At 34.6% G+C, this 23,867-nt stretch overlaps 1 protein-coding gene across 2 annotated transcripts in view; it reads right to left on the reverse strand.

Moving 5' to 3' along the window:
• Positions 1 to 425: 425 nt before the first annotated feature.
• The window catches only part of LOC131067553 (uncharacterized), a 67,063-nt gene continuing 43,621 nt past the window's right edge, over positions 426 to 23,867 (reverse strand). The window contains exons 3-4 of one of the 2 annotated variants that reach the window (XM_058002623.2): positions 23,574 to 23,823; positions 426 to 912 (exon numbers count right to left, since the gene is read on the reverse strand). In XM_058002623.2, coding sequence (XP_057858606.2) covers positions 661 to 912; positions 23,574 to 23,823 — 502 coding nt within the window. In that variant the 3' untranslated portion in view covers positions 426 to 660. Of the gene's footprint in view, positions 913 to 9,723; positions 10,224 to 23,573; positions 23,824 to 23,867 lie in introns of those variants that run through there. The other variant, XM_058002624.2, reaches the window with a different exon arrangement.

The following is a 23,867-nucleotide window of genomic DNA, read 5'->3' on the forward strand; positions in this document are numbered from 1 at the left end:
AAAGACTTTCTCCTTTTATTCAAGGTAGATGACATCATTTTCACTTTCTGTGTCAGAGATTGACTGCTTCAGACTTTTCAAGACATGATGACATAAAGATCAAGAATTATTTTCTTTGTTTATAAAGGCCCTCTTTTGAAAACCTTGAACTGAAACCATTTAAAACATTACGTACCATGTGCAGCTTATGTACAAAAACTATCAGCCTGCCGCTATACCTATAGGCTATGATGGTTACTAAAATTTTGAACAAAACACCAATTTCCTTCATTACATCAGAGCCTTCACCTACCCTATAAGCTGCCAATTTGCTGCTGTTTTGCAATTTAAAATACTAAGTAATCCCCTTCACTCAAAACAGCACTTGGTGAGTCTGAGAAGCCACACAGTTATTCCCAAATCTCTGATTATTCTTACAATCATCAGAAACAAAATAATTGATATTCTGTTGTACTTTCACTTAAATTCCTAGTGATATCTAGGCTTCTTTACCAGTTTATACTCCAAATATGGATGCCAAACCAAGAATGTACATATTGTAGTCTGCTCCTATGTTAATCAAAGATATTTTTAAGTTTTAACAGTACGATCATTGCATTTATCTTACACAATGAACAGTACAACTTTATTTTATTTTTATACATTGACAACTATTAATTTTCACAATGCCAAAAGTGAGCAGATCCTTGTATTCAAAGTAGATGACATTGTTTTCACTTTTTGTGTCAGAGATTGACTGCAGCAAAAATTTTCAAGCGATGATGAAATGCAGATCAGGACATCTTTCCCTTGTTTACAAAGGCCCTCTTCTGAAAACCTTGAACTGAAACCATTTAAAACGTTATGTACCATATGCAGCACTATCATAACCATGTCTTCATCGTTAAGTAGAGCTTGCTCATTCAACAAATTCTGATACAAGAAGACACAAATACGTCAAAATCCTTACAAATATATCCAAACAAGAACTTTACAAAGAATGAAACCTGAATGCAATCTTCAAGAAATCCAGTAATAAAGCATAAGAATCCAGTGAGAAAAATATTCTTGTTCTGGTTAAAAATTCCATCCTCTTTTAACAAGTGTTATAAGGATATAGATGGATGAGAATTTGACTACATATTTCTACCTTATGGAACACTGATTCCATGTATGATATTTAATATTTATCTATTGATAAATACGCTAACACCTTCGTGATTTGGGACAGTATGAACTGATTAATTTCTTAACAAACAAGTTATGCTTAAATTGTTGGCTTAAATATAATTTGCAAAATTATCAACAAAATTAGACTATGTATTTTTGTTGCCAAATATAAACTCTGCTCGTCTCAATCAAATGTTTCTGTAATATAACTCCCACTTACAGCAGGCCTCATATCGAACAATATTCTAAAACTTCTAAACTCTGTAAAATTCAAGAACACTTCTCACTAATCAGAATGCTTTGTCGAGTAAAAAATGGTAAATTTTCCTCAAAATGCAATAATTGGATTGAAATTCTCTAAGTTGCCGGTTCGGGTTCAGGCACCGGTTTGGGTTCGAAGAACCGGTACGCCAGTATGGCAAAATTTTGAAAAGGGGTTTGGGTTCATTTAGTACAAAAACAATTAAAACACACACACACACACACATATATATATAAAACTTATTTTTATTATATTATATTATATTATATTATATTATATATTATATTATATTATATTATAATATAATATACATCATTGAATTTCAATTTATAAAATAAAAAAACTTAAAAATAAATATTATATTATATTATATTATATTATATTATATTATATTATATTATATAATATAATATTATTATATAATATAATATTTTTCATTGAATTTCAATTTATAAAATAAAAAAACTTAAAAATTAATAAACCCCGATAGCTACTTTGACTGCTGCTGAGATACTCTGACCAAGGGCTGTGGCATGTCAGCTGAGTCAGATGAAATGTCAGAAGCAGGAGGCCAAAACAAAGCGCGGAACATAATAAAAATTTCACCCAACTGAGTGACCAAACCGAACTACGAACCATATATGGACCACAAACCATGAACCGTATTTGGGCAATACGGGGGCCTATATAGCCGAACCTGGTAACTAAATTCTCTATCTTTACCCATTTATTTATACAAAGAAGATAAATCCATAGGGACTTTATCAGCAAATCGTTTCCCTAAAGATATAATAACAATGCCTGACAATTAACAAGAAAACAAAATTATCAGGCTGCAAACAATAAACACAGAAGCCCCTATAATGACAAAAATTGCCACATCAGATCAGTTACCGTTACATCCCATACATTGAGAACAAAACATTTCTTTAATCGGGTCTCAATTCATTTCCCATGATCTACGTTGGTTTTAAGGGTGCTTATGATCCAAAAGTTGTCTGTTTGTAATATTAGTTTTTAGTAACAGGACTTCTGTTCTACTGTAACCTACTAGCTATGTATCATGTTTATGGTGGTAATTTGTTAAGGGTGCAAAGGTAATAGTTGATATGTTGATTGGTTAGTCTGGTAAGGCAGTTGAACGGGGTAGTTGATGAATTGGCTTTTACAAGTCCTTGTAATAAACTGAAAATTCATTCACATCAAGTTACTATATTTTCATTCATAGTTTAAGAATCTTCATTCCCTGTGCTTTTAGACCCTACAAGTGGTATCAGAGATTTAACAATAATTGGCCTGTGAGAGTAGTGAGGGAGCAGGCAGGATAACCAAGGAGAGCACTCAATGTATGAGATTGATGAGTTGCTCACTGCGGAGTATGGAGGCACGGAGTCAAGCTTAGGGAGATGCATGCAAGTGTTAATATAGGTTGATCAGTACCAAGAAACGAAGTCACAAAGGGGCAGGATTGGGTAGTTAACCAGATTCACTAATGCTCCAAATTCATCAGGATTTGCACCTTTTAAATCAACAGGGATGTTTTTTGTCTGTTGAAATCCTTATGATCCAAAAGTTGTATGTTGTGTTGTAATGTTAGTATTAGTAATAGGACCTAGGATATATTATAACCCAAAGTTCTGTGTGATTTATTATGTTTAGGGTGGTAAGTTGTTAAGGGTGTTAACGTAATAGTTAACATGTTGGTTGGTTAGTCTGCTAAGGTAGTTAAATGGTGGATTTGATGAACTGACTTTTATAAAGCCTTGTAATAAATTCTATATTTCATCCTATCAAGTTAAGTATATTGATATTCATTCATGGAGTAAGAATCTTCATCCCTATGTTTTTTGTGTTGGTATGAGGACAAGAAAGAGATGAGAGAAGAGGCTCATATATCTCAAGGAGAGATAAAAGCCTTGTATTATTATTGAAAACACCTAAAAATAGACGACAATTACATAGGCCATATTGTTGGCAGTTACAAAAGACGCTAACAAACAAGTCTAATAGGATTATAGGAGTTACACTATTACATATTACTCCAATATACTACTAATTTCCCAGTGCCCCACTAATGATGAAACCAAAAGGATCTAGAAGTTTAGTCAATAGATTACAAGATGTCCAGAAATGGGGAGAAATATCTGCACGAGCAACATTCATGACAGAAAGCATGGGATGATGATTTGCAAAAAGAACATAATGAACATGTTATGTTGCAGAACTATCAATTGATTTTCCCATCTTTTAAGGTGATGCATTTGATATGGTGAAGTCATTATTGAGCTCACCCTCAAAATACCGCCAGGGCTTCCAAAGCACAAGAAACAAATGCTATAGAATCAAAGTCAGACAAACTCTATAAGGACCGAACCTCCATCAGAATGGAGACACCTACGCGAGTGGAGAAAAATCACCCAGATGTTGATGCAATGGAACACCCCATGAACTGGAAGGTACATCTATTAATGGTGCCATAACACTAGCTTCTACCTTGACCTCCTTAGATTTATGACTAGACCATGGTTCCTTCCATGTAGCATGCAAAACTGGATCAGCTGCTACACTGGATCAGCAAATTTGTACAAGCCTTGGACACACTGCCTAGCCTAATGCCTCAAGCAATCACTTTCTCCTAGTTTACATCACAAATAATGCACTCCATCTCACAAAACTGAAGTAGAATGTTGGATTTTCTAAAATTTGGCTAATAAAGAATTGATTTTTGTTCAAGCTTGGAACATAGCTAACATTCTGTACTAAAAAGTTTAATGCCATTATTAAGCGCAATTTTGACATCTCCTATCCCTTTTACTATGGGTGACTTGACGTCACCAAGTGAAACAGTATCTTTGTAACCATCATCAATAGTGAACTTGACATACCAATCCTTTCAACACATAAAGTGTCTAGATGCACCTGAATAAAAGATCTAGAAATTGCTATATAAAAAATCCATTAATGCAATCACGCTCTTCCTCACCAATACCATATTAGCTTCATTATGTTGCTTGTGAGATATATCATATTGTCTTTTCTCAAAACCATTCTTGACACGCCCAAAATTTTGGCAATAGAAGCTCCATACCTTTCTCCATGGTTGTGAAGTGGGAGAAAGAGAATTGTGGTTTGTCCCCTAAGACCATGCAACAAGTGAAACCCCAGAAGAAAGTTCAGTCATGTGCTCTTATCATTGTTCCTTCTACAACAAATACTAATTCACCTTATTAAAAGTTATGGTTTTAAGTTTCAGCCAATAAATTCAAAGACTTTACAAATGTCTTAAGGAAAGTGGGACACTCTTAATATCTAGTGCAACCATGTCCTCCTCAACTAGTTTGTTGATTGGAACAAGTTGATTCCTATCATTGATTTTTAGGAGATGTTTGGGCAAAGACCTACCCCCCTTGACAATTTGATAAAAAAGAAGTTTCTGAGATAGATAACTCAATCTTTTTCTGAAAATTGTTTTTTTCTATTTAAGTTATCCCACAAGGTATGTGTGATGTAGCACTTTAAGCTTCAAGAATGGATAAACCTAATACTAACAGTTTTAAAATCAGTAGGGCTTCCCTATGGTGGCTATCAAAGTCACTGAGGTTATTAATGGGCCTGATTGTTCTGCCTGATAGAATTCTGTCATGTTCATGATACTAAGTGATAACTATTATCTAGTGTCTCCATATGCTATAATTTTCACCCTTTAATTTTCACCCTTTAATTTCTCTGACTTGAGCAATGCTATGTTCTAAATACTAACCATTTACTTAGCAAACCAGAAATAAACCTCCGAAAAAATGTCTAGCCTTCTGAAAATATTTTGAAAAATATTCGTTTGATCTGACCCAACAAAAAAAAAATTCCAAACTTCAAAAAATGTTTTAAGAGCAAACTTTTAAAGGAAGAAAAAAAACACCAGATTCATCCACAACAGAAAATGTAATACCCTCACTGTGACTTTGAGATTTTCTACTAACAAAACCCTTGATTGTTGACCATAGCCATTTCAAACTATAAAAAAACTTAGAATTTGTGCCCTATCGCCGCAACTTGGCCAATACTATATTTTGGCCTACAATTTATAGATGTCTTTTACAACTGCAAGTATCACAATTTGTGTTAGGAAAACACATACATGATCTTTAGCTCAACCTACAACAAAGAACCATACAACTAGATGACTTCCACCATTCCACAACTTTGCTCAATGCAATTGTATTTTTTTTCCCTTTGTACCTTCACAATTTTCTTCACTCAAAAGTTTGTGACCCTTCACACCCTAGCCATGTGCAACCTCAGAAAACGTTTTCTCATGTCCTTCAACATTGCCTATGCCCTTGACAATCTCTTCCCAACCTCTATGGGAACAAACCATGTTGACTCTAATACCAATGTTGATGTGATTACAAAAAAGACATGAGAGAAGAGACTTATCTATCTCAAGAAGATATTGCACCCTTATATTATTGAAAAACACTTCATAATAAATGACAGTTAGAAAATATAACAAACAAATGTAATAGGAATTACATTATTATATATTATTCTAATATATTAACATCCTAGTACCCCCATTAATGACTAAAGCAGAAGGATCTGGAGGATGTCATTAAATTACAAGATATGCAAAACTGGGGAGAAATATCTGAACGAGCAACTTCATGACACTAGGCACATGATAAAGATATGAAAAGAGTACATAGCGAGCATGTTTGGCAACAAAATTATCGATTGGTTTGCTATCTTATGAACTGATGCATCCAATTCAATGAATTCACCATCAAGCTCACCCTCAAAATACCGTTAGGACTTTCAAACTACAAGAGGTGAATGCCATGGTGACAAAGTCTCAACTAGAGATGAACTCTCTATGGTCTAAACCTCAATCGGCATTGAGATGCCTTAGTTATAGGTTGCTTATACATAGGTCGAGAAGAATCACCCAAAGGTTGATGCATTGTAACACTTATGAACTAGAAGGTACATCTATCAATGGTGCTAAAACACTAGCTTCTACCTTGACCTCCTTAAAATTATGACTGGACCATGGTTCCTCTAATGTCACATTTAAAATGAGACCAGCAAATTTTTACAAGCCTTTGTACACACCGCCCAACCTAGCCCAACCTAATGGCTCAAGCAATTGATTTATCACGGTTATCGTCAACAAACAATTCATTTCATCCCATGAAATTGAACTAGAATGCTACAATTTTCTATAATTTGGCTAATTGAGAGTAATTTTTTGTTCAAATCTAAAACACACCTAATATTTTGTACTAAAAGTTTGATGCCATTATTGAGAGCAATCCTAATATCACCTACCACTTTTAATGTGTGACTTTTCACTAGCAAGCAAAATAGAATCCCTGTGACTATGATTAGCAATAAACCTAATATACCATTCCTTTTGAGGGTTAGGATGAACCTCAATCAAAGAGCCAGCAACTGCTTTCAACACTATTTGAAAAAGCCAAATTACAAACTCCTACTTTCACCAATATCTGCCCTATTAGCTTCATTTTATTGCTTCTGGAATAGATCTACTATCTTTTCCCATAATCATTCTTAGCATGCCCAAAGTTATGGTAATAGAGGCATTGTATGTTTCTTTGTGATTGTGAAGCACAAGGAGAAAAGTGGTTTGTACCCTAACCACATGCAGAAATTACACTTTGTGAACTCCTAGAAGAAACTTCACCCATCCACTCTTATCATCATTCCTTCTGCCACAAATACTAACCGACCTTATCAAAAGTAAATATTTAGTTTCAACAAGAAGATTCAAGGATTCTACAAATGTCTCAAAGGAAGGTGGAGAGTGTCAATGATTTCAACTTTTTATCTTCATTTGTGACCAATTATGTTAAGGGTATCTCTAGAAACACCCTCTTGGGTTTGCTAAGCCTAAAGCAAAGGACAGAATTCCCACTACCAGTAATTGGCCTTAAATTGCTCAAGTTCTATTGCTAAGCTAGGCAATCCCCCTTTAAGACAGCATTTCCTTGGCCCTAAAGCAAATTGGTTCCTCTAGAAGTGTGAGGAGCAATATTGGGACCCAACAAACCCTACTTGACAAAGAATATCTAACGTGAGTTGGTGATGGAGGACATGAGACAAACTTGGATAAGGATAGGCTACTCTGTTGTCATGGATGGGTGAACTGCTATTTGACATTGGCCACTCATCAACATCATAGTTACTTGTGTGGTTGGCTCTTATTTCCTTAAGAGTTATTGATTGTTCAAAAGGCACAAGGATGTAGACTTCCAATTTCACATTTTGAGAGAGGCCATAGAGGAGGTTGGGACCTCAAATGGTACACGTGGTCATTGATTCGACACATGTGTGCAGATTAGCTAGCATGGTGTAGGATACTTACAAGCACATCTTTTGGACCCCATGTATTCATGAGTTGAACGATAGATTGAAAGACATGGTGAAGATAAATTGGGTGAACAAGAGGTGGCACAAGCTAGAGATATTAGGATGTTCAAGCTAGAGATATTAGGATGTTCATTTGCAACCACCACATTTCACTTGTTCTCTTCAAGACTTTTTTGGAGAAGGAATCCCTCAAACCCGTGGAGACAAGGTGTGTCGTCCCCTAAAATAACCTCAAAAAATAAAATCCCAAAACACAACCCCCCTGTAATGTCCCCTTCTTGGGAATCTAGGGCTTTTTGGATAATCAATCAGTTATAACAGATATCATAGGAAACTTTTTCAACATGCAATCTGCTGTTAATGTTACATGTGCTAATACCCAGATAACCCTAGGGTTTATGATTTAAATTTTAACCAATCAAATTTTAGATCAGAGATCCAACAATATCATCAGTTATTAAGCCAAAATATCAACCATTGAAAGTATAACATATTGTACAGAAAAATAAACTTGTTGCAATAAAATTTGTTCCAAAATGGAAAATAACAGAGATTACCCCAGAAAGCCCCTTATACAAATTGCTGACAACAAACACGAGTTCTGGAACTGAAGTGAGACTTCCAATGAATACAAGGGGTGCTACACGAGGCATGAAACCCTCTGGTGCTAAACATGTATAATTTATCATTGTAAATCTTGACCATTTATCATTAGGTCACAAATCTAACAATGGATATTATGTGTGCTTTGCTTGCCCTAGAAGGCAAACCTATTTTTGTGTTTTATGGCTGTGCATTGTGATGTATTGTAAGAGTCTGATAGTTGTTGAGTTGCCTATGGATCTATGTTGATGATGCTCCTGTGAGAAGTTTGCTCTACAAATATATTGTAATTTGTTATTGATTTATGAATAATATATTGGGCAGCTTTTGGAGTGTGGGGTTTTCCTCCTAACAGGGTTTTCCCCACATAAATCATTGTTTTGATATGTATGCTATTTGTATTTATTTTGTTAAGTTTTTGTTATTGTTGTAAAGATCTGAAAAGCTTTGCATAACCATCTTCTCAAGGTTAGTGTAAGAAATTGTTTTGCTACCTTAACTTCCTCTCACAAAGAACATAGAAGCAACTTTACCTTAGTATTTCAGGTGCCATACTTCACTTGCATGCACATTTGTCATGTTTGTAACTTGACACAAGTCATGGGGGCACACCAATAGTCCTTTGGAACACTTTTTGGTTCTAATTTTACTTCGACAATTTAACACATAAGTCATCTTAGGCCCCCTTTTCAATGTCACTTTATCATCCTAATTTGATGTTACGTTTGCTCACTTAATCAAAAAGTGTACTTCTGTTTAAATTCTTCATTGACATTTATGATTTATCGCTTATGTGAAAAACTGTAATAACCACTGTTGATTTTTTTAAAATTATACCAACTCAAATAGAGATGCAAATCAACTTTCTTTCCACTTTCTGATCACTCTAATCCCGAAATGGGCAAGGTGAGAGCATATATTGTTCTGGATTACAATCATACTAAAAGCAACAATTAAAAGGAAAGCATCAGGCAGAAAGCCAGCTAATACCACTTATTCAGTGAGAATTAAAATGGCACTTACACTTTTCAATGAAAAATCTCATGGGCACATCCAATTATTCAATGGGAAAGCTTATACAGTACTACAAATAAAGCACAGCTTCTTCCACTTATCCAATGGTGACGATTAAAAAAATTCACTTACTCAGTGGGGTGGGTATCAGCAATAAATCAAAAGTAAAATCACACTGGCAGTATGACCATCTGAAGCACTACAATAATAGTCCATATGCAATATTATCACTGATTAAATGCTGCTAAAGGTGCTGATGCAAAATAAACTGCTGCAACACGCCAAATGGAACCCCAAAATCATAAACAAACCCTCCCAAATTGAAACAACAGCAATATACCTTAATGATGAGTGTTATTGCTGATACAGATCTGAAAAGTACAGGAAACAAGCTGTGCAGGCCTGAACAGCATGTAAAACGCTCAGAAATCACAGCAAACTCACTCCCAACACACCACCAAACATTTATAAACTGAAAGACACCTTAAGACACACCCAAGCTTCAACTCAGAAAACTGGAAGGAAATATATTTCGGTCTGATGTAACAGAACAGGCATAACAAGTCTGAAACTGAACATTACTATTGTTGATGTTGCAGGATCAGAAGCATAAAATCAACATATCTTGTCATAGTTCACTTCACCACACAGAAATTATATGAATTCTTCAAATAAAGTCAAGGCGACCCTAAGCTAGGAGGAATGTGCCCCAAAACATAGGGGCTTCAGTTGGTTCTTTCACACACCCTCCTCTTTGATGTAGTATGGCAAGCAATTACTTCATTTGATCTTCTTCAACTTGAACACCCTGCAAAGACATAACATTGGCTCCCAAATAGCAATTGTAAATTTATCAAAACCCTTATACCTGCAATGGAACTTGTACAGCAAAGCATGGAATGTACAGCTTGTCTGGAAGTGTTTGATTAACAAGAAAAATCTTCAATCAATCCTATTTCACATAGAAAACTTCAACATAATTCCCATGAATGATTCCATAATCTGCAACTCAAAACTGGTAATCTAATTTGAAGCACAATGGTGACCTTTGTATGAAATCATTCAGCTAGCTAGGGGGATTATCATCCCCAAAACCAGCAACTCCAAGAGGATTTCTGTCCTCAAGAAGCTTAGAACTTAAGTTCATTCCAACAACATAACAATATCATTCACAAGTCTCTCCCAAAATAAGCCCAACAACTACTTATATAGCTTTTTGGAGGAAAATAATCAATTTAAAATGATAATAATTCCTTTTTTGCCTCACAAAGACCTTTATGGAGAATTAATATTACTTTTGATGAGAAAAGACCTCCAAGCCTAGGCATCCAACTTAAAATACAACTTAACACCTTTCCATACAACTTAACACCTTTCCAACAAGATATTACACTAAGTTGTACTTTTAATATTTCGCAACATTACACAAATTAGGTGAATTAATTAAATAATAACTTGATAGCTTACTCAAGTTGCGGAATCAAACTGTGATAATACCAAAATGATTCTGAAGACTTGGGATGATGATTAGCCAACAAGATGACTTACTAAAAATAGATTGCTCCTCCAAGAAGTTTGGAGAGCACACAAAAGATCGAAAATCACTTTAAAAAGTGACATGATGATCCTCCACATTGTCAACTGAGCTCATTGTCATGAATAAAAACCCTGCAACGCAGAACCTGCACCCTCCCAAGAACTTTGGAATTCTCCTGAGCACACTAATTAGACACCAAAATGTTGATTTATAGTTAGGTCGGATTCCTAGCTTGGGCCGACCTAGCTCTCTAAATTGGCCTTTTAGCCTTAGCAATTTGTCATCGTGTTGACTGGGCCCTATTTGGGCAATTTATGTTATATACATATGTAATGTGCTGTGACTTGCATGTATAACATGTAAACATTATATGGCTTGCCACCAAAGTTATGTAACTTGTAAATAGGTCACAACCTATACTTGTAACTTGTAAAATGAAATTATTTGTTTATATTTTGGCGGGAATTAAACCTAGCCGACCTAAGGTGAAGTGAAGGCTAGAGTCTCCTATATATGTGAAGCCTATCTCATTGCTCAAATACATATCCAGCGAATACCTTCTGTCTGTCCTCAAGCAGCGAATTGTCTTCAGTAATCAGCGAATTACCTTCAGCAATCAGCGAATATCATTAAGAGCATAGCGAACATGATCAGAAGACAGCGAATCAGTAATAGAAGCCAGTGAACATCAACAGATGCACAGTAAACACCTTTTGCAGTCAGTGAACCTCATCAAGGCACAGCGAACTCTCTTGAAGGACTGCAACTAGTCTAAGGGGGCACCAAACATCGTCTTAGTGTCAGGGAACATCATCTTTGTGACAGCAGATCGATCTTGTAGACAGTGACCTCAATCTGCCATCCTCCTTGTATTGCAGATAAATTTGTTAGTGCTATTTACCCTAAGGTTCTGTGCATAATTGCTGACAGCTTCAACTGTGAAACTAATTGTAAATTCAATTTGACTAATAAAAATCTGAGAATTGTTGCTGGGTTTTTCACCTCCAAGAGGGAGGTTTTCCCAGGGTACTGCTGTGTTGTTCTTGTGTTGTTTTGTGCTGTTATGTGTTGCATTTTTAGTTTCAGTTATTTACTTTCAGTCTGATTGCTAAAAATCAACACAAAAGAGCTTGGTAACTAGGCTAATTGTGCACATATCACTTCTGCTAAAAAATGGAGACGTTATAAAAAGTTCATTTAAAATTTCACTCAAATGATCAATTTCTTCGCTGACATTGAAAAATGCAAACACTTCATGACTTTTGCCATGTTTGTAACTTGACACATAAGTCATGAGTAGTGCACCCAAATCATTGATTCTAATTTCACTTCAACAATTTAACACAAGTTGTATTAGATGTCCTTTTCATTTAATAGTCAAAATCTCAGTTTTTTATTCTAATTTAGTTTTGTTATAGTTCTTTATCAACATTTATCACTTAAGTGAAAAAGTACTTTTAGAATTTCACTTTGAGTGATACATTACTTTGTTGACATTGAAACTTGCAAGCACTCTATGGCTTAAGTGATTATTACCTTAATAACATAAAAAGGGACCCACCTAGAAACATGCCCCAGCTTTCTTGGAGACACTTCTTAGTGATTTTGGCTCTCCAATATGGCTCTTCCTTGGCACATTCTAGACCAGGCTATATGCTTTTTTCTTGAAAATGCAATTTCAAGTACCTTTTCCTTTGTCAAGACAAATCTTGGAATCTTTAACGACCATTCCTCTACTTCAATGCCTTTCTTCATATTCAAGTTTGTATGTTAGTCTTGTCCAATCCACTCAAAACCTTTCTTTCACAAGTCCTTCGAAGGTGCTAGCTTATATCAACAACAACAACATTTGTATGACGAACAAGAAACAAACTAATGGCTTGTGGTTTACCACTTAACATATGAAAAAATTTGAATTGCTATATTTGTGCACAACACATACTTGGAGCACGAGAGAACTTCAAAATCTCAAGTTATTAGTAGGACTTAAGCCTTATCAATTCAACATAGAGTCAAGCTATTCTTAAACCATCCAAAATATAAAAATCTTGAATCACCTAAACAACAATAACATGAATCAAAAACTAAATTATGAATTGGGAAGTATATCACTACGTAACTGTTGCATCACAAATGGGAACACATACAAAAAATGCTCTTTTACAAGCGTTGATGAAGGGAAAGAACAAAACAGGTTACACAAAACCATTTGCAGGCTTAGAAAAGTGGCAACCCCTTCGTATAAGCAAAGAATTCAACTGTACAAATATGTTACCTTTTGAATTGTGTGAAAGATCTATTGTGTAGAAAGGCTCAAGAAGACATTGATGTTCGTGAAAAAATCATGGATGAGAACTATTCATTACTTTGTGGCTCATGGCAAACAAGAATTTTTTTCAATATCATTGAAATTCCTCCATAGCTATCAAATATATTCTATTGAAGCATGATGGTGTATATCTTTATGACCAATGATCATCTCATGCTCTATTTTATTTTCACCCTCTTGATATTCTATATCACATGCAAATAACCTTTTATAACATAGGCTCACCAATAACCCCTAACTCTTCAACACCTACCCCTTCAAAGATTTTAATGGGCACTACCAAGTCTAGCACTAAATCCTTCAAAGAGTATACCTCTCTAGCCTCAAGCTATGACTCTTCGAAATTTTGAAAAAAAATGTCAACTTCCTGCAACAAACTTTCTATATATATATTTCTTGACTAACTCGATGTAATCCGTCATTGATATTCTAACAAAAGAATTCCACCTCTAGCATAAAACTTTCCATCTCCAAAGAAGATATCAACTAGGAATCCAAAGCAGATTGGAAATCCTCTTCATTGAATTTGACACACGAGCTATTGGTTTGAAGCTAAAACATCCTTTGAGAGAAGAATATTTTCTCCTCTAGCAAAGGAGCCAAATTTTAAAGAATAACACAACTTGCATGAGACTCCCCATCTACTCAACAGACATCATTTGAGTGACTTGAGTGGACTAACTTTCTTCAATTTTGTTTTGTGCAGGTTCTTTAAATAGACCTTTAAATGAAGGAAAAGCAATCTGCCTCATCATCCCAACATAGCTATGTCTTCTTGATTGGAACACAACTTTACTACTCAAATTCTAATGTTGTTTGTAAAAACTGAAGAAATGAGCTTGAGAGAAATTCGCATACTATTGCATTATATAGATTCAAAAATCTTCCTATTTCAACCTACTCATCAAAGAGTTACAAACACCTTACAACAATATTAATGACCTACGACTCACCACTTAATTTATTACATACAAGTGTAAACATTCACTCTACTATATCATTGTTCTAATATTATAGTACCCCCCTTAATAACTAAACAAGAAAGATCTAGACGTAAAGTCATTAAAATAAAATATGGCCCTTTAGATGTTCAAAAATGGGAAGAAATATCTACATTACTTTCATGATTGTAAACACTTGAGAAAAATATACAAAAGGAACAAAATGAACATGTTGCTGTAGAATTATTAATTAATTTGCCTACCTTTGAGGTAGTGCATCTAATTTTGGAAAGTCCACATTGTGCTCAACTTCAAAATACTGTTGATGCCTTGGAAGCACGACAGAAGAATGTCATAGAGACAAAGACTCAACTAGCCTAAGCCAACATAGAGACCCCTTTTGCTTTGTGTTGTTGATACACAAGTGGAGAAAAACCACCCAAAGTATAATGCACTAGAATACCCAATGAACTAGAAAGTGCATCCATCAATGGCGCCATAATGCAGCTCCTATATTGACCTCCTTAGGTTTATGACCAAACCAAGTTTCCTCCAATGTAGTGTACCGTGCAAGACCAACAATTTTGTATAAGCGTTTTGTACACAATTCTTGGCATAATGCCTAAATCAATTGTTTTATCATGTTTCATATTAAAAATGATGCACTCTGTCACACAAAATTGGACTAGAGTGAATTTTTGTTCAATCTTGAAATATACTTCAACATTTCATATCGAAAGTTTGATGGCATTATTGACTGCAAGTCTCATGTCATTTATCCATTTAAATGTAGATGACTTACCATCACCAATTGAAACAAAATCTCTGTGACTATCATTAGAAATAAACATATCATACTAATCCTTTCAACACATTAAGTGTCTGGATACACATGAATCAAAGAACTAGCAACTAATTTTAACACTATCATCATGTTCTTACTCAATAGCAGTCAAAAGATTAGCTTCGTTCTATGACTTGTAGGATAAATCATACTACTTTTTTCTACAATCTTTCTTCACATGCCTAAATTTCTGACTGTAAAGCACAGTACCTTTCTCCTTGATTTGTAAGAGAAGAGTTGTAATTTATACCATGAAACAATGCAACAATCACACTTTTTGAACTCCTAGAAGTAACTTTATTCATCTATTGAGAAAGGCATCTCAACTTTGCATTTCCAATGTTATGTATTTATTATTTCTTGTATATTATTTATTATTTTTGTCCTCACATGAGAAGTGGGGCATCCCACATTGAAGTCGCACACATTGCAATGTGTTGACCATATTGAAAAGTGTGTAAGGAGTTGTAAAAGCATCTAATGTCATTATGACATTGTAAGATGTGAGTTATGACAGATTCTATGATGCATAATAGCATGTTCTAGTGGTTACACTGGAAATTAAATCAATCTTATGATGCATGTCATAAAGCAACTTTGAATATGGTCCTAGAAGTAACTTTATTCCTGAAGTAACTTTGAATATTTGTAAAGCAACTGGAAATTAACTCCAACAAGTAACTTTATTCATAAAGCAACTTTGAATATGGTCCTAGAAGTAACTTTATTCATTAAGCAACTTTGAATATTTGTAAAGCAACTGGAAATTAACTCCTAGAAGTAACTTTATTTGTCTATTGAGAAAGGCGTCTCAGCTTTGCATTTCCAATGTTATGTATTTATTATTTATTATTTTTGTCCTCACATGAGAAGTGGGGCATCCCACATTGAGGTCGCACACATTGCAATTTGTTGACCATATTGAAAAGTGTGTAAGGAGTTGTAAAAGCATCTAATGTCATTATAACATTGTAAGATGTGAGTTATGACAGATTCTATGATGCATAATAGCATGTTCTAGTGGTTACACTGGAAATTAAATCAATGTTATGACAATCTTATGATGCATGTCATAAAGCAACTTTGAATGGAGGAACATGACAAATTGGGGTGCGTAAGTTGGAATCTTGACTATGACAAATTATGACAAGTTATGACAATTGTAAGAAATATTCTAAATAAAGCATGGAATTCACTTGGTATAGAGTGTTGGAATATAAGCCATGGGATTTGGGCACCATAGCTCTTGCATGTTAGCTCAATGTTTTTCAAAACCATTGGATTTTGGTTTCAATTTGTGTCTCTTCTATTTATTGAGGTACTTGGATGGAATTTTCATACTGTGTTGCAAGGATGTCATTATGCTATTGAAATTACTCTAAAATTTAATGTTAGTGATACTCTTGTAAGGGCATGTGCTTGAAATTGTATGTAAAAATGGCTGTTGTAATAAAACCAGTTTTGTGCTTTAGAATGGGCTTTCTAACCAAAAAGGTTTTCTCCAGATCTACCTCTATGTTATGGTTTTGTGAGTTGCATATAATTGCACATAAACGCATGTTATTGTATGTGCATTTTTGTCATTAGAAATTGTTAGATCTGAGCTTCTATGCATGTCCTCTCTTCATAGATTAGCATAAGAACCATTTCCACACCTTATCTTCCTTTCATCATCTACTCTTGTTGCAATTCTGCAACAAATATGAACTAACCTTGTCAAAGGTCAAAGTTTGCCTTTCACCAATAGGTTCAAGGACTCCATAAAAGCCTCAAAGGAAGGCAAAAGCTATTGATAATCAAAATACCATATCTTTCTCATTCGCTAGTTTGTTGACTGTGGTGAGCTGATCCCTAATATCTTTGAGCTTCAAAAGATGCTTTGACAAAGACCAAACCTCATACAATTTAGTAGAAAATTGAAATTTTTTTTAAATACAATTCCTAACCTTTACCAAAAGTTTAGTAATTACGTTTCAAATCAACCCACAATGTATTTGCAAACAGATAATTACAAACTTTAAGGATTAAATTGGGAAACTTTAAATAAGTAGAGCAAAAATAGGGCTTCCCTATGACATTTGTCAAAATCATCCAAATCATTGGCTAGCCTAGTTTCAATGCATAACAATATTCTGTTGCACATTCAATACAGAGCAATAATAAATACCGTGTGACTCCATATACTATATTTTTTCTCAATAAGTTTTTTATTATCTATCAAACTAAGATTTTGAATAATGGTTTTTTGCACCATAGGGATATAGACACAAGATTCAAACCCTAACAAACTTTTTAATTTAACCCAAAAAATAAATATTTCCTGATACTCTATACTCAAAAGTGCAAATTTTCACAAAATTTGTACAAAGTAGAAATGAATATTTTCACAAACTAACCCAAGATATAAAATCAGATTGGAATTAAATTATTATTTTATGTGCAAAGAGAACAAAGAAAGGTAGATATAGAATTTTATAGTTGGCAAAACATTTGTGTTGCTGGCCGATGTGACTGCAAATAATGTGCCTTGAGGCTGCACAACCTTCAAACTCCTTAATTTACCAGCACTAACCAAATACCCTTCCTCCAATTTTACTACCTATGACTATCACACCCTTGATTGTTGTAACCTACAATTTTCTTGGTTTTAATATTCGCACCTAGAAACTTTGTGTGCAATTCCCACATGCCTTAGAAATGTGAATATACCTGCAATTTTTTTATAATGTGTTTCCAATTTTAAAACTCCCACCACTATAATTTCTAGTGTGCCATGCAGTTGTTAACATCACACCCTTAGGCATCTCACACAACCTACCATAGTTGCACGATTCCGAATTTCACAATCATGATCCTCCTTGAATTAGTGCTTGCAACTCATGCTTTTGGTGACTACTTTGACACAAAGAAGCATTAATCGTTTGGGGAATTAATCGGCAAAACAAAAGTAAAAGATTTTTTGAGAAAATCGGAAAAAAATCGGGAAAAAATCGGATTTATAAAAAAAGGTAAAAAAATTGTAGAAAAACAATAAAAACCTATTTTTTATATATATTTAAGGGCATTTCCATAGCATAGAGATATTATAGGCAAATAAAATAGACCAAAAAATATTTTATTAAAATATTGAATTTAATATTATTAATTGTAAATATTATATTATTATAAATAAATTATTATAATAAGAAAAAATATTTACCAAAAATTACTGTGATAAGAAATATTAAATAAATTTTAAATTGGGGGCAGAACGCAGATGCGTAGAGAGGGAAGAGTTGAAAGAAATGATGAGAACATTTGGGGATAACGCATGGGAAGTGTTTCAGTGCGCAGTGCAGAACGGCAATATGGCTCCTTTCCGCAGAGTAACTAACTCAGAGACTTGGTGGTTCTCAGCTGAAGCCATGGCTAATGTAATCAGCATTGGGGAATATGCAGGGGTTATCATACAGACCCTCAATGGGGAGCAATAATAAACAGATATGTCCCTGTCTGTGTTTGTAATTAGGGTGGAAGGTAGTAGTACTCGCTGCAGATGGCAGTGGTAGGATATGGCTGGTAATAGTAGCAACTGCGGGAGCAGTTTTTGTGTGTATTCCTTTTTTAAAAGCAATACAAGGGTGCTATCCCCACAATGATAGCTCTTAACTGAAAAAAAAAAAAATTTAAATTGTATTTTACAAGGCTGAAAATTGATAAAATATATTTTCATATAACATATTGTATTATTATATTATTTAATTTTAATATTCTAATATATATATATATATAAAAATATAATATAATATTATTGAAATATTAAAATTTAATGATATAATATTATATTCTAATAAAATATCATTTTAATAATAAAAAATAATTTCATAAAAATATAATAAAAAATAAAATTTACATTTTAAAAAAATTTACTTGGCCACAAATACTTTTTCCTGAATAAATAAATACATAATAAATATAATGAAATGCTAACTAATCAATAGTAACATTAATAAATAATAATGAATATAATGAAATGATAGTTAATACGATTATAATATAATGAAATACCTATTGTATCTAATTTGTGGATGCAACTGGTATATCTAATACGAATAGTTAATATATGCGAATACATGTTGCTAATTAATACGATTAATACCCAGTATTCGCAGATATGCGATGCCAAATTTGCAACCTGCAGGAACTCGTCACGCCTTCCTTTCACGCGATTTTTGGTCGTTTCCTGAGCAGGTGTGGAAATAATATGTTGCGTGAGCTGCTATATATGCAATTCACAAGTATTTTTGGGGTCTTAGCATCGATTTTAGGGCTTTTTTTGGCACGATTTTTTATACCCGATTAATCAAATGGTTTAATCATGATTAAACACTGAAGAAATCGTTGAAAGTTGTTGACCAAAAATACACGATTTTTCAAAAAATCGGGGGGGGGGGGGAAAATCGACGACCTGGACGATTCCCAATTAATCGGGTATAATCGCAATTTTTTGACGATTGTTGCTTCACTGCTTTGATATGTGCCTTTCAACCTCCTCCCTTCCCAACCTCCTTCAAACTTCGTACAATTGATGTTGCATGATCCAACTCTCATACCAAGATTGGTAGAAACCAAATAACTGAAATTGAAAATATTGACATGAATCTCATTGAGGGAGTGTAACATCATATACATTCAAGATATTACCTACTACAACCAACTCCTTCAAAATTTCCAACCACCTTACAACAACCTGATTAATGACCTGCAACCAACCACTTAATTTATTATATACAAGTGTAAACATACACTTTATTATTCTAATATTATGACCTCATGTTCCTCAAAGAACATATCGCATAAATGAGTAATAGCTAAGTTGCAGGGTTCGCCAAATTCAGGGCCTGGTACTGGTCTGGTCTAGTTCGGGTTCAGGTCCTGGTCTGGTCTAGTTCGGCCAGGGTTCGTGCCCAGGCAAGCCAGTTTGTCCAAAGCAAACCTAGGGCGAACCCAGCATGAACTTGGACGTCTGGGCACCCAAATTTATGTTTTGTTTTGCAAAATTTTATAAAATTTATAGAAAAGAGAGGGTTTTTTGTTTAAAGAGATATGTGTTTCAGACTTGCAGACTTGTGTGATTGTTTTGCAAGTTATCATGCAGCTTTAAGACTTAAAACTATTTAAGAAAAGCAACAGACAATTGATAGATTCATTCAAATTTTGTTTATGTTTGAAGCAAGATAAAATAAAGCAGCAAACAATTGAGTTTTGACCTCTTACTTGTTAACCTTATACAATGTACTGGAGCAGTGCTCATTCTGAAGCAAAATACCCATGCATTAGCTCATTCTGATTTACAATCCTCGGCTTATGAACAGCAACAGAAATATTCAGTTTCCTGAGCTCACTTATGATTTACACACTTAAGCAGTTGGACTCACTGAATGCAAATATCCCTGAACTTGTATCAGACCTTACAATCTGAGATATACACAATACTTCTAATCTAGGTTGCCAGTTCGGGTTCGGGCACGGGTTCGGGTTCGAAGAACCCGGTACACTCGCACGGCAAAATTTTGAAAAGGGGTTTGGGTTCGTTTGGGTTCGTTAGTACAAAAACATGTAAATTCTTTATATATATATATATGTATGTGTGTGTGTGTGTGTGTGTGTGTGTGTGTGTGTGTGTGAAGCCTAGAAGCATGAATTAAAAATTTGCATGTCACATAGCATCATATAAACAACAAAACAAACATCAGTCTTCAACTCCTCTTTGATCTTGGAAGCCAAATTTTGTTCACCCTTTTTTCAACCTACTCTCATAAAACATATGTTTGCAACACAAATGAGATGAAATGAGTGAATATAATGTTTTAGAAGTCACTTTTAGGATATAAGTTTCACTTTTTAGTAGGCGGAATTCAAAAAAAAATTAAATTTTGCATATAATTTGCTTTTTTGGGCCGCCCAGCCGCCTGGGTCCGCCTGGGTTCAACTGGGTTCGACTGGGTTCGACCTGGGTTTGACTGGGTTCGACTTGGGTTCGACCTGGGTTTGACTGGGTTCGACCAAGGACGAACCACCTCTGGGTTTTTCGAACCCTGGTCGAACCCAGTCCGAACCAAACCCGAACCACGAACCCATTCGAACCAGTACCAAGGGGGTCCAAGGGCGAACCCGGTAACTTAGCTTCTAATAGAATAGCTGATCTCCACACAGATTTAGAGTCCCAATCTTCTCCTAAAATAAACATAAGCTAAATTGCAATTAGCTTCTTATTCCCACGCTACTTTCATGATCATCAGTAGTCTGATATGATTTGTATACAATCAATACTTCTTCAGTTGTAAGTCACAGACAAGATCTAACAAGTTTATGGTGGTTTTGTTGTTTATATGATGCTACATAACATTCTAATCTTAATTCATGCTTATATATATATATATATATATATATATATATATATATATATATATATATATATATATTGTACTTACGAACCCAAACCCCTTTTCAAAATTTTGCCGAACCGACAACTTAGGTAATAGTAGGTTCATCTTCAATCAACAACTCGTCATCAACCTTACGATTTGAGTAAAGCGAGCAAAATTTCCAAATCTTTTGGATATTGTTGTTACACTGCAATTCCATCCACATACATTTCTTCTTTTATTTTTCATGCTCAGCCCTAGCTCGCTAATTATGTGAAGCACATGAAAACCTTTAGCATAAGACTTTGCAAATTACACCTTGCACTATCAAAATCAGGTTTGTATTCAATATATCCCATCACAGAGCCACCATCATGTTTGCCTAGTAGATGTTAAGCATCACCCAAAGACCCTTGATTTGCATTTGGAACCGGTATCTATATGAAGCTTTGCATTTCTAGACAACTTCTTCCATCATGCTTATTAGTCTCATGGAACCTACGGTAAGGACGAGTTGGAAAGGTCAGAAGCTAGTCTTGTTGATGAAGCCAGCCAATGAGGCCTAATACAGTTATTGTAGGGAAGACAGGCAAGCCTTCTTGGAGATGCAGGTTTATATTGCTGGACAAGAGCACTTTGGGGCATTTGCTTTTGCATGAGTGTAATGTCCCCTTGTTGAAATAGGATTTACTAATAAATAATAATAATAAATTAAATTATAATAAAATACAAATAAAAATTAATATAATTAAAAGTTAGTTAAGTTCAATGAATGGTCAAAAGGCATGAAATGAAAAACTCCCTCAAACATGAGATATAAAAGGGAGAGAAGAGAACTTCATTTGGGGATTAAGGGATGGAGGAAAGAAGGGAGCAAAGGAATTAACGAAGCGTTTATGGGAAGAAGATAAGGAAGTGACTCTTTCAAAGGGGCAACAATGATGAAGGGTTGTGACTCTTTCGACGGGTGGTAATTGTGAAAGGTTGTGACCATTATGAAGAGGTGTGACTCTCCCTCACATTGGAGGATATAAAGGGGAGAAGTTTTCATTTGAGAAGGAAGGATCCATGGAATAGAAAAAAACATCTGAAGCATTAAAAGCAGATTTAGGAGCATACATACCTAAATCATAATTATAAGAAAATCTGGAAGAATGATATGAACTTTATCAGAGAGATCAGAACACAAATACAAATCTGCAAACAATAATCAAGCAGGCATCGAAGGAAAAGAAGAGGATACATTGAATCAATAACTAGAGAATCAGACGTGATGGAACAGAAAGGATTCTCATACAAACACACACACACACATGAGTATAGGCAGCAGATCAGATTAGATTTATATAAACAGCAGACCTGTGCATTTAAAAAGGGAAACAACATTGAATTGAATCTATCCAAATTACCATAGCAGACTGAAAATACATAACCCGAAATAATTCTACAAGTATATTGGGCAAGATTTAGTGTCCTCCCAAAAGGAGACATTACAATGAGAATTGCACCATTGACAACCCTTTGCAGCAATGGATCAGCTGAACTTTGTACCGATGACTTGACAGAATCTTTCTGACTTTTTCCAGTTGTGATCATACTATCCTCAAACTCAATTGCATGCTCTTAAGCATTTGCTAATGTCAGTGTCTAGGCTTGTTTTGAGGAAGAAAGTAATATTTGGTTAGGAACAGCTTAGAAGAATGTCAGAAATCTCCTTTCTTTCAAGTCCTTTTGTTGTGTTTATGTCCTTTGTTGGCAATAATCTTCCTTTTTAGTTTATGCTGCCCAAACCTGCATTTTGATTTTTTGCTCCATTTATACCCTCTGAATTTCCATCCAATTCCTTTGTTTCTATAAGTCATAAATGGTCGTCTGGGCTCTTTTGACCTTTTGGGAATTAAGATATCATTTACTTTTTGTCTTTTTGCTTTTTTGGGGGGGGCACAGAGAAGATATTCATTGAAGAATTAATAAATTTCTAGGGTCATCTACTGGCTGTTAAAAGTGGTCTCCTGTAGTGAGATACCCATGTGTGCATTTGAATTGTTTATGCTTTATTCCTTCATATATTAGAACATTTAAAAGAAGGCACATTATTACCTGTACTATTGTGGAAGCAGCTATTGAATCATATTGCAACGCTTTTGATCCTACAACCTCATTAAGAGTTTCAAAAGACTGCATTATTTGCAGCATATTGGTCCATGGAGAAATTTCTCCATCGTTGTCTTTGTAGAACAGTTGCGGCTTCAGAGACTGCTGGAGATGAAATATTTTACTCAAGATTTCACCCATTAATCTCACCACTAAGGACCACCTTTCACAGGCCAGCAACAATCTTGAGAGATACCTGACAAGCATAGATGCAACATACAAATATTTTCAATTAATTCA

Source organism: Cryptomeria japonica, chromosome 10 (assembly GCF_030272615.1).
Source record: "Cryptomeria japonica chromosome 10, Sugi_1.0, whole genome shotgun sequence".
NCBI classification, from domain to species: domain Eukaryota; kingdom Viridiplantae; phylum Streptophyta; class Pinopsida; order Cupressales; family Cupressaceae; genus Cryptomeria; species Cryptomeria japonica.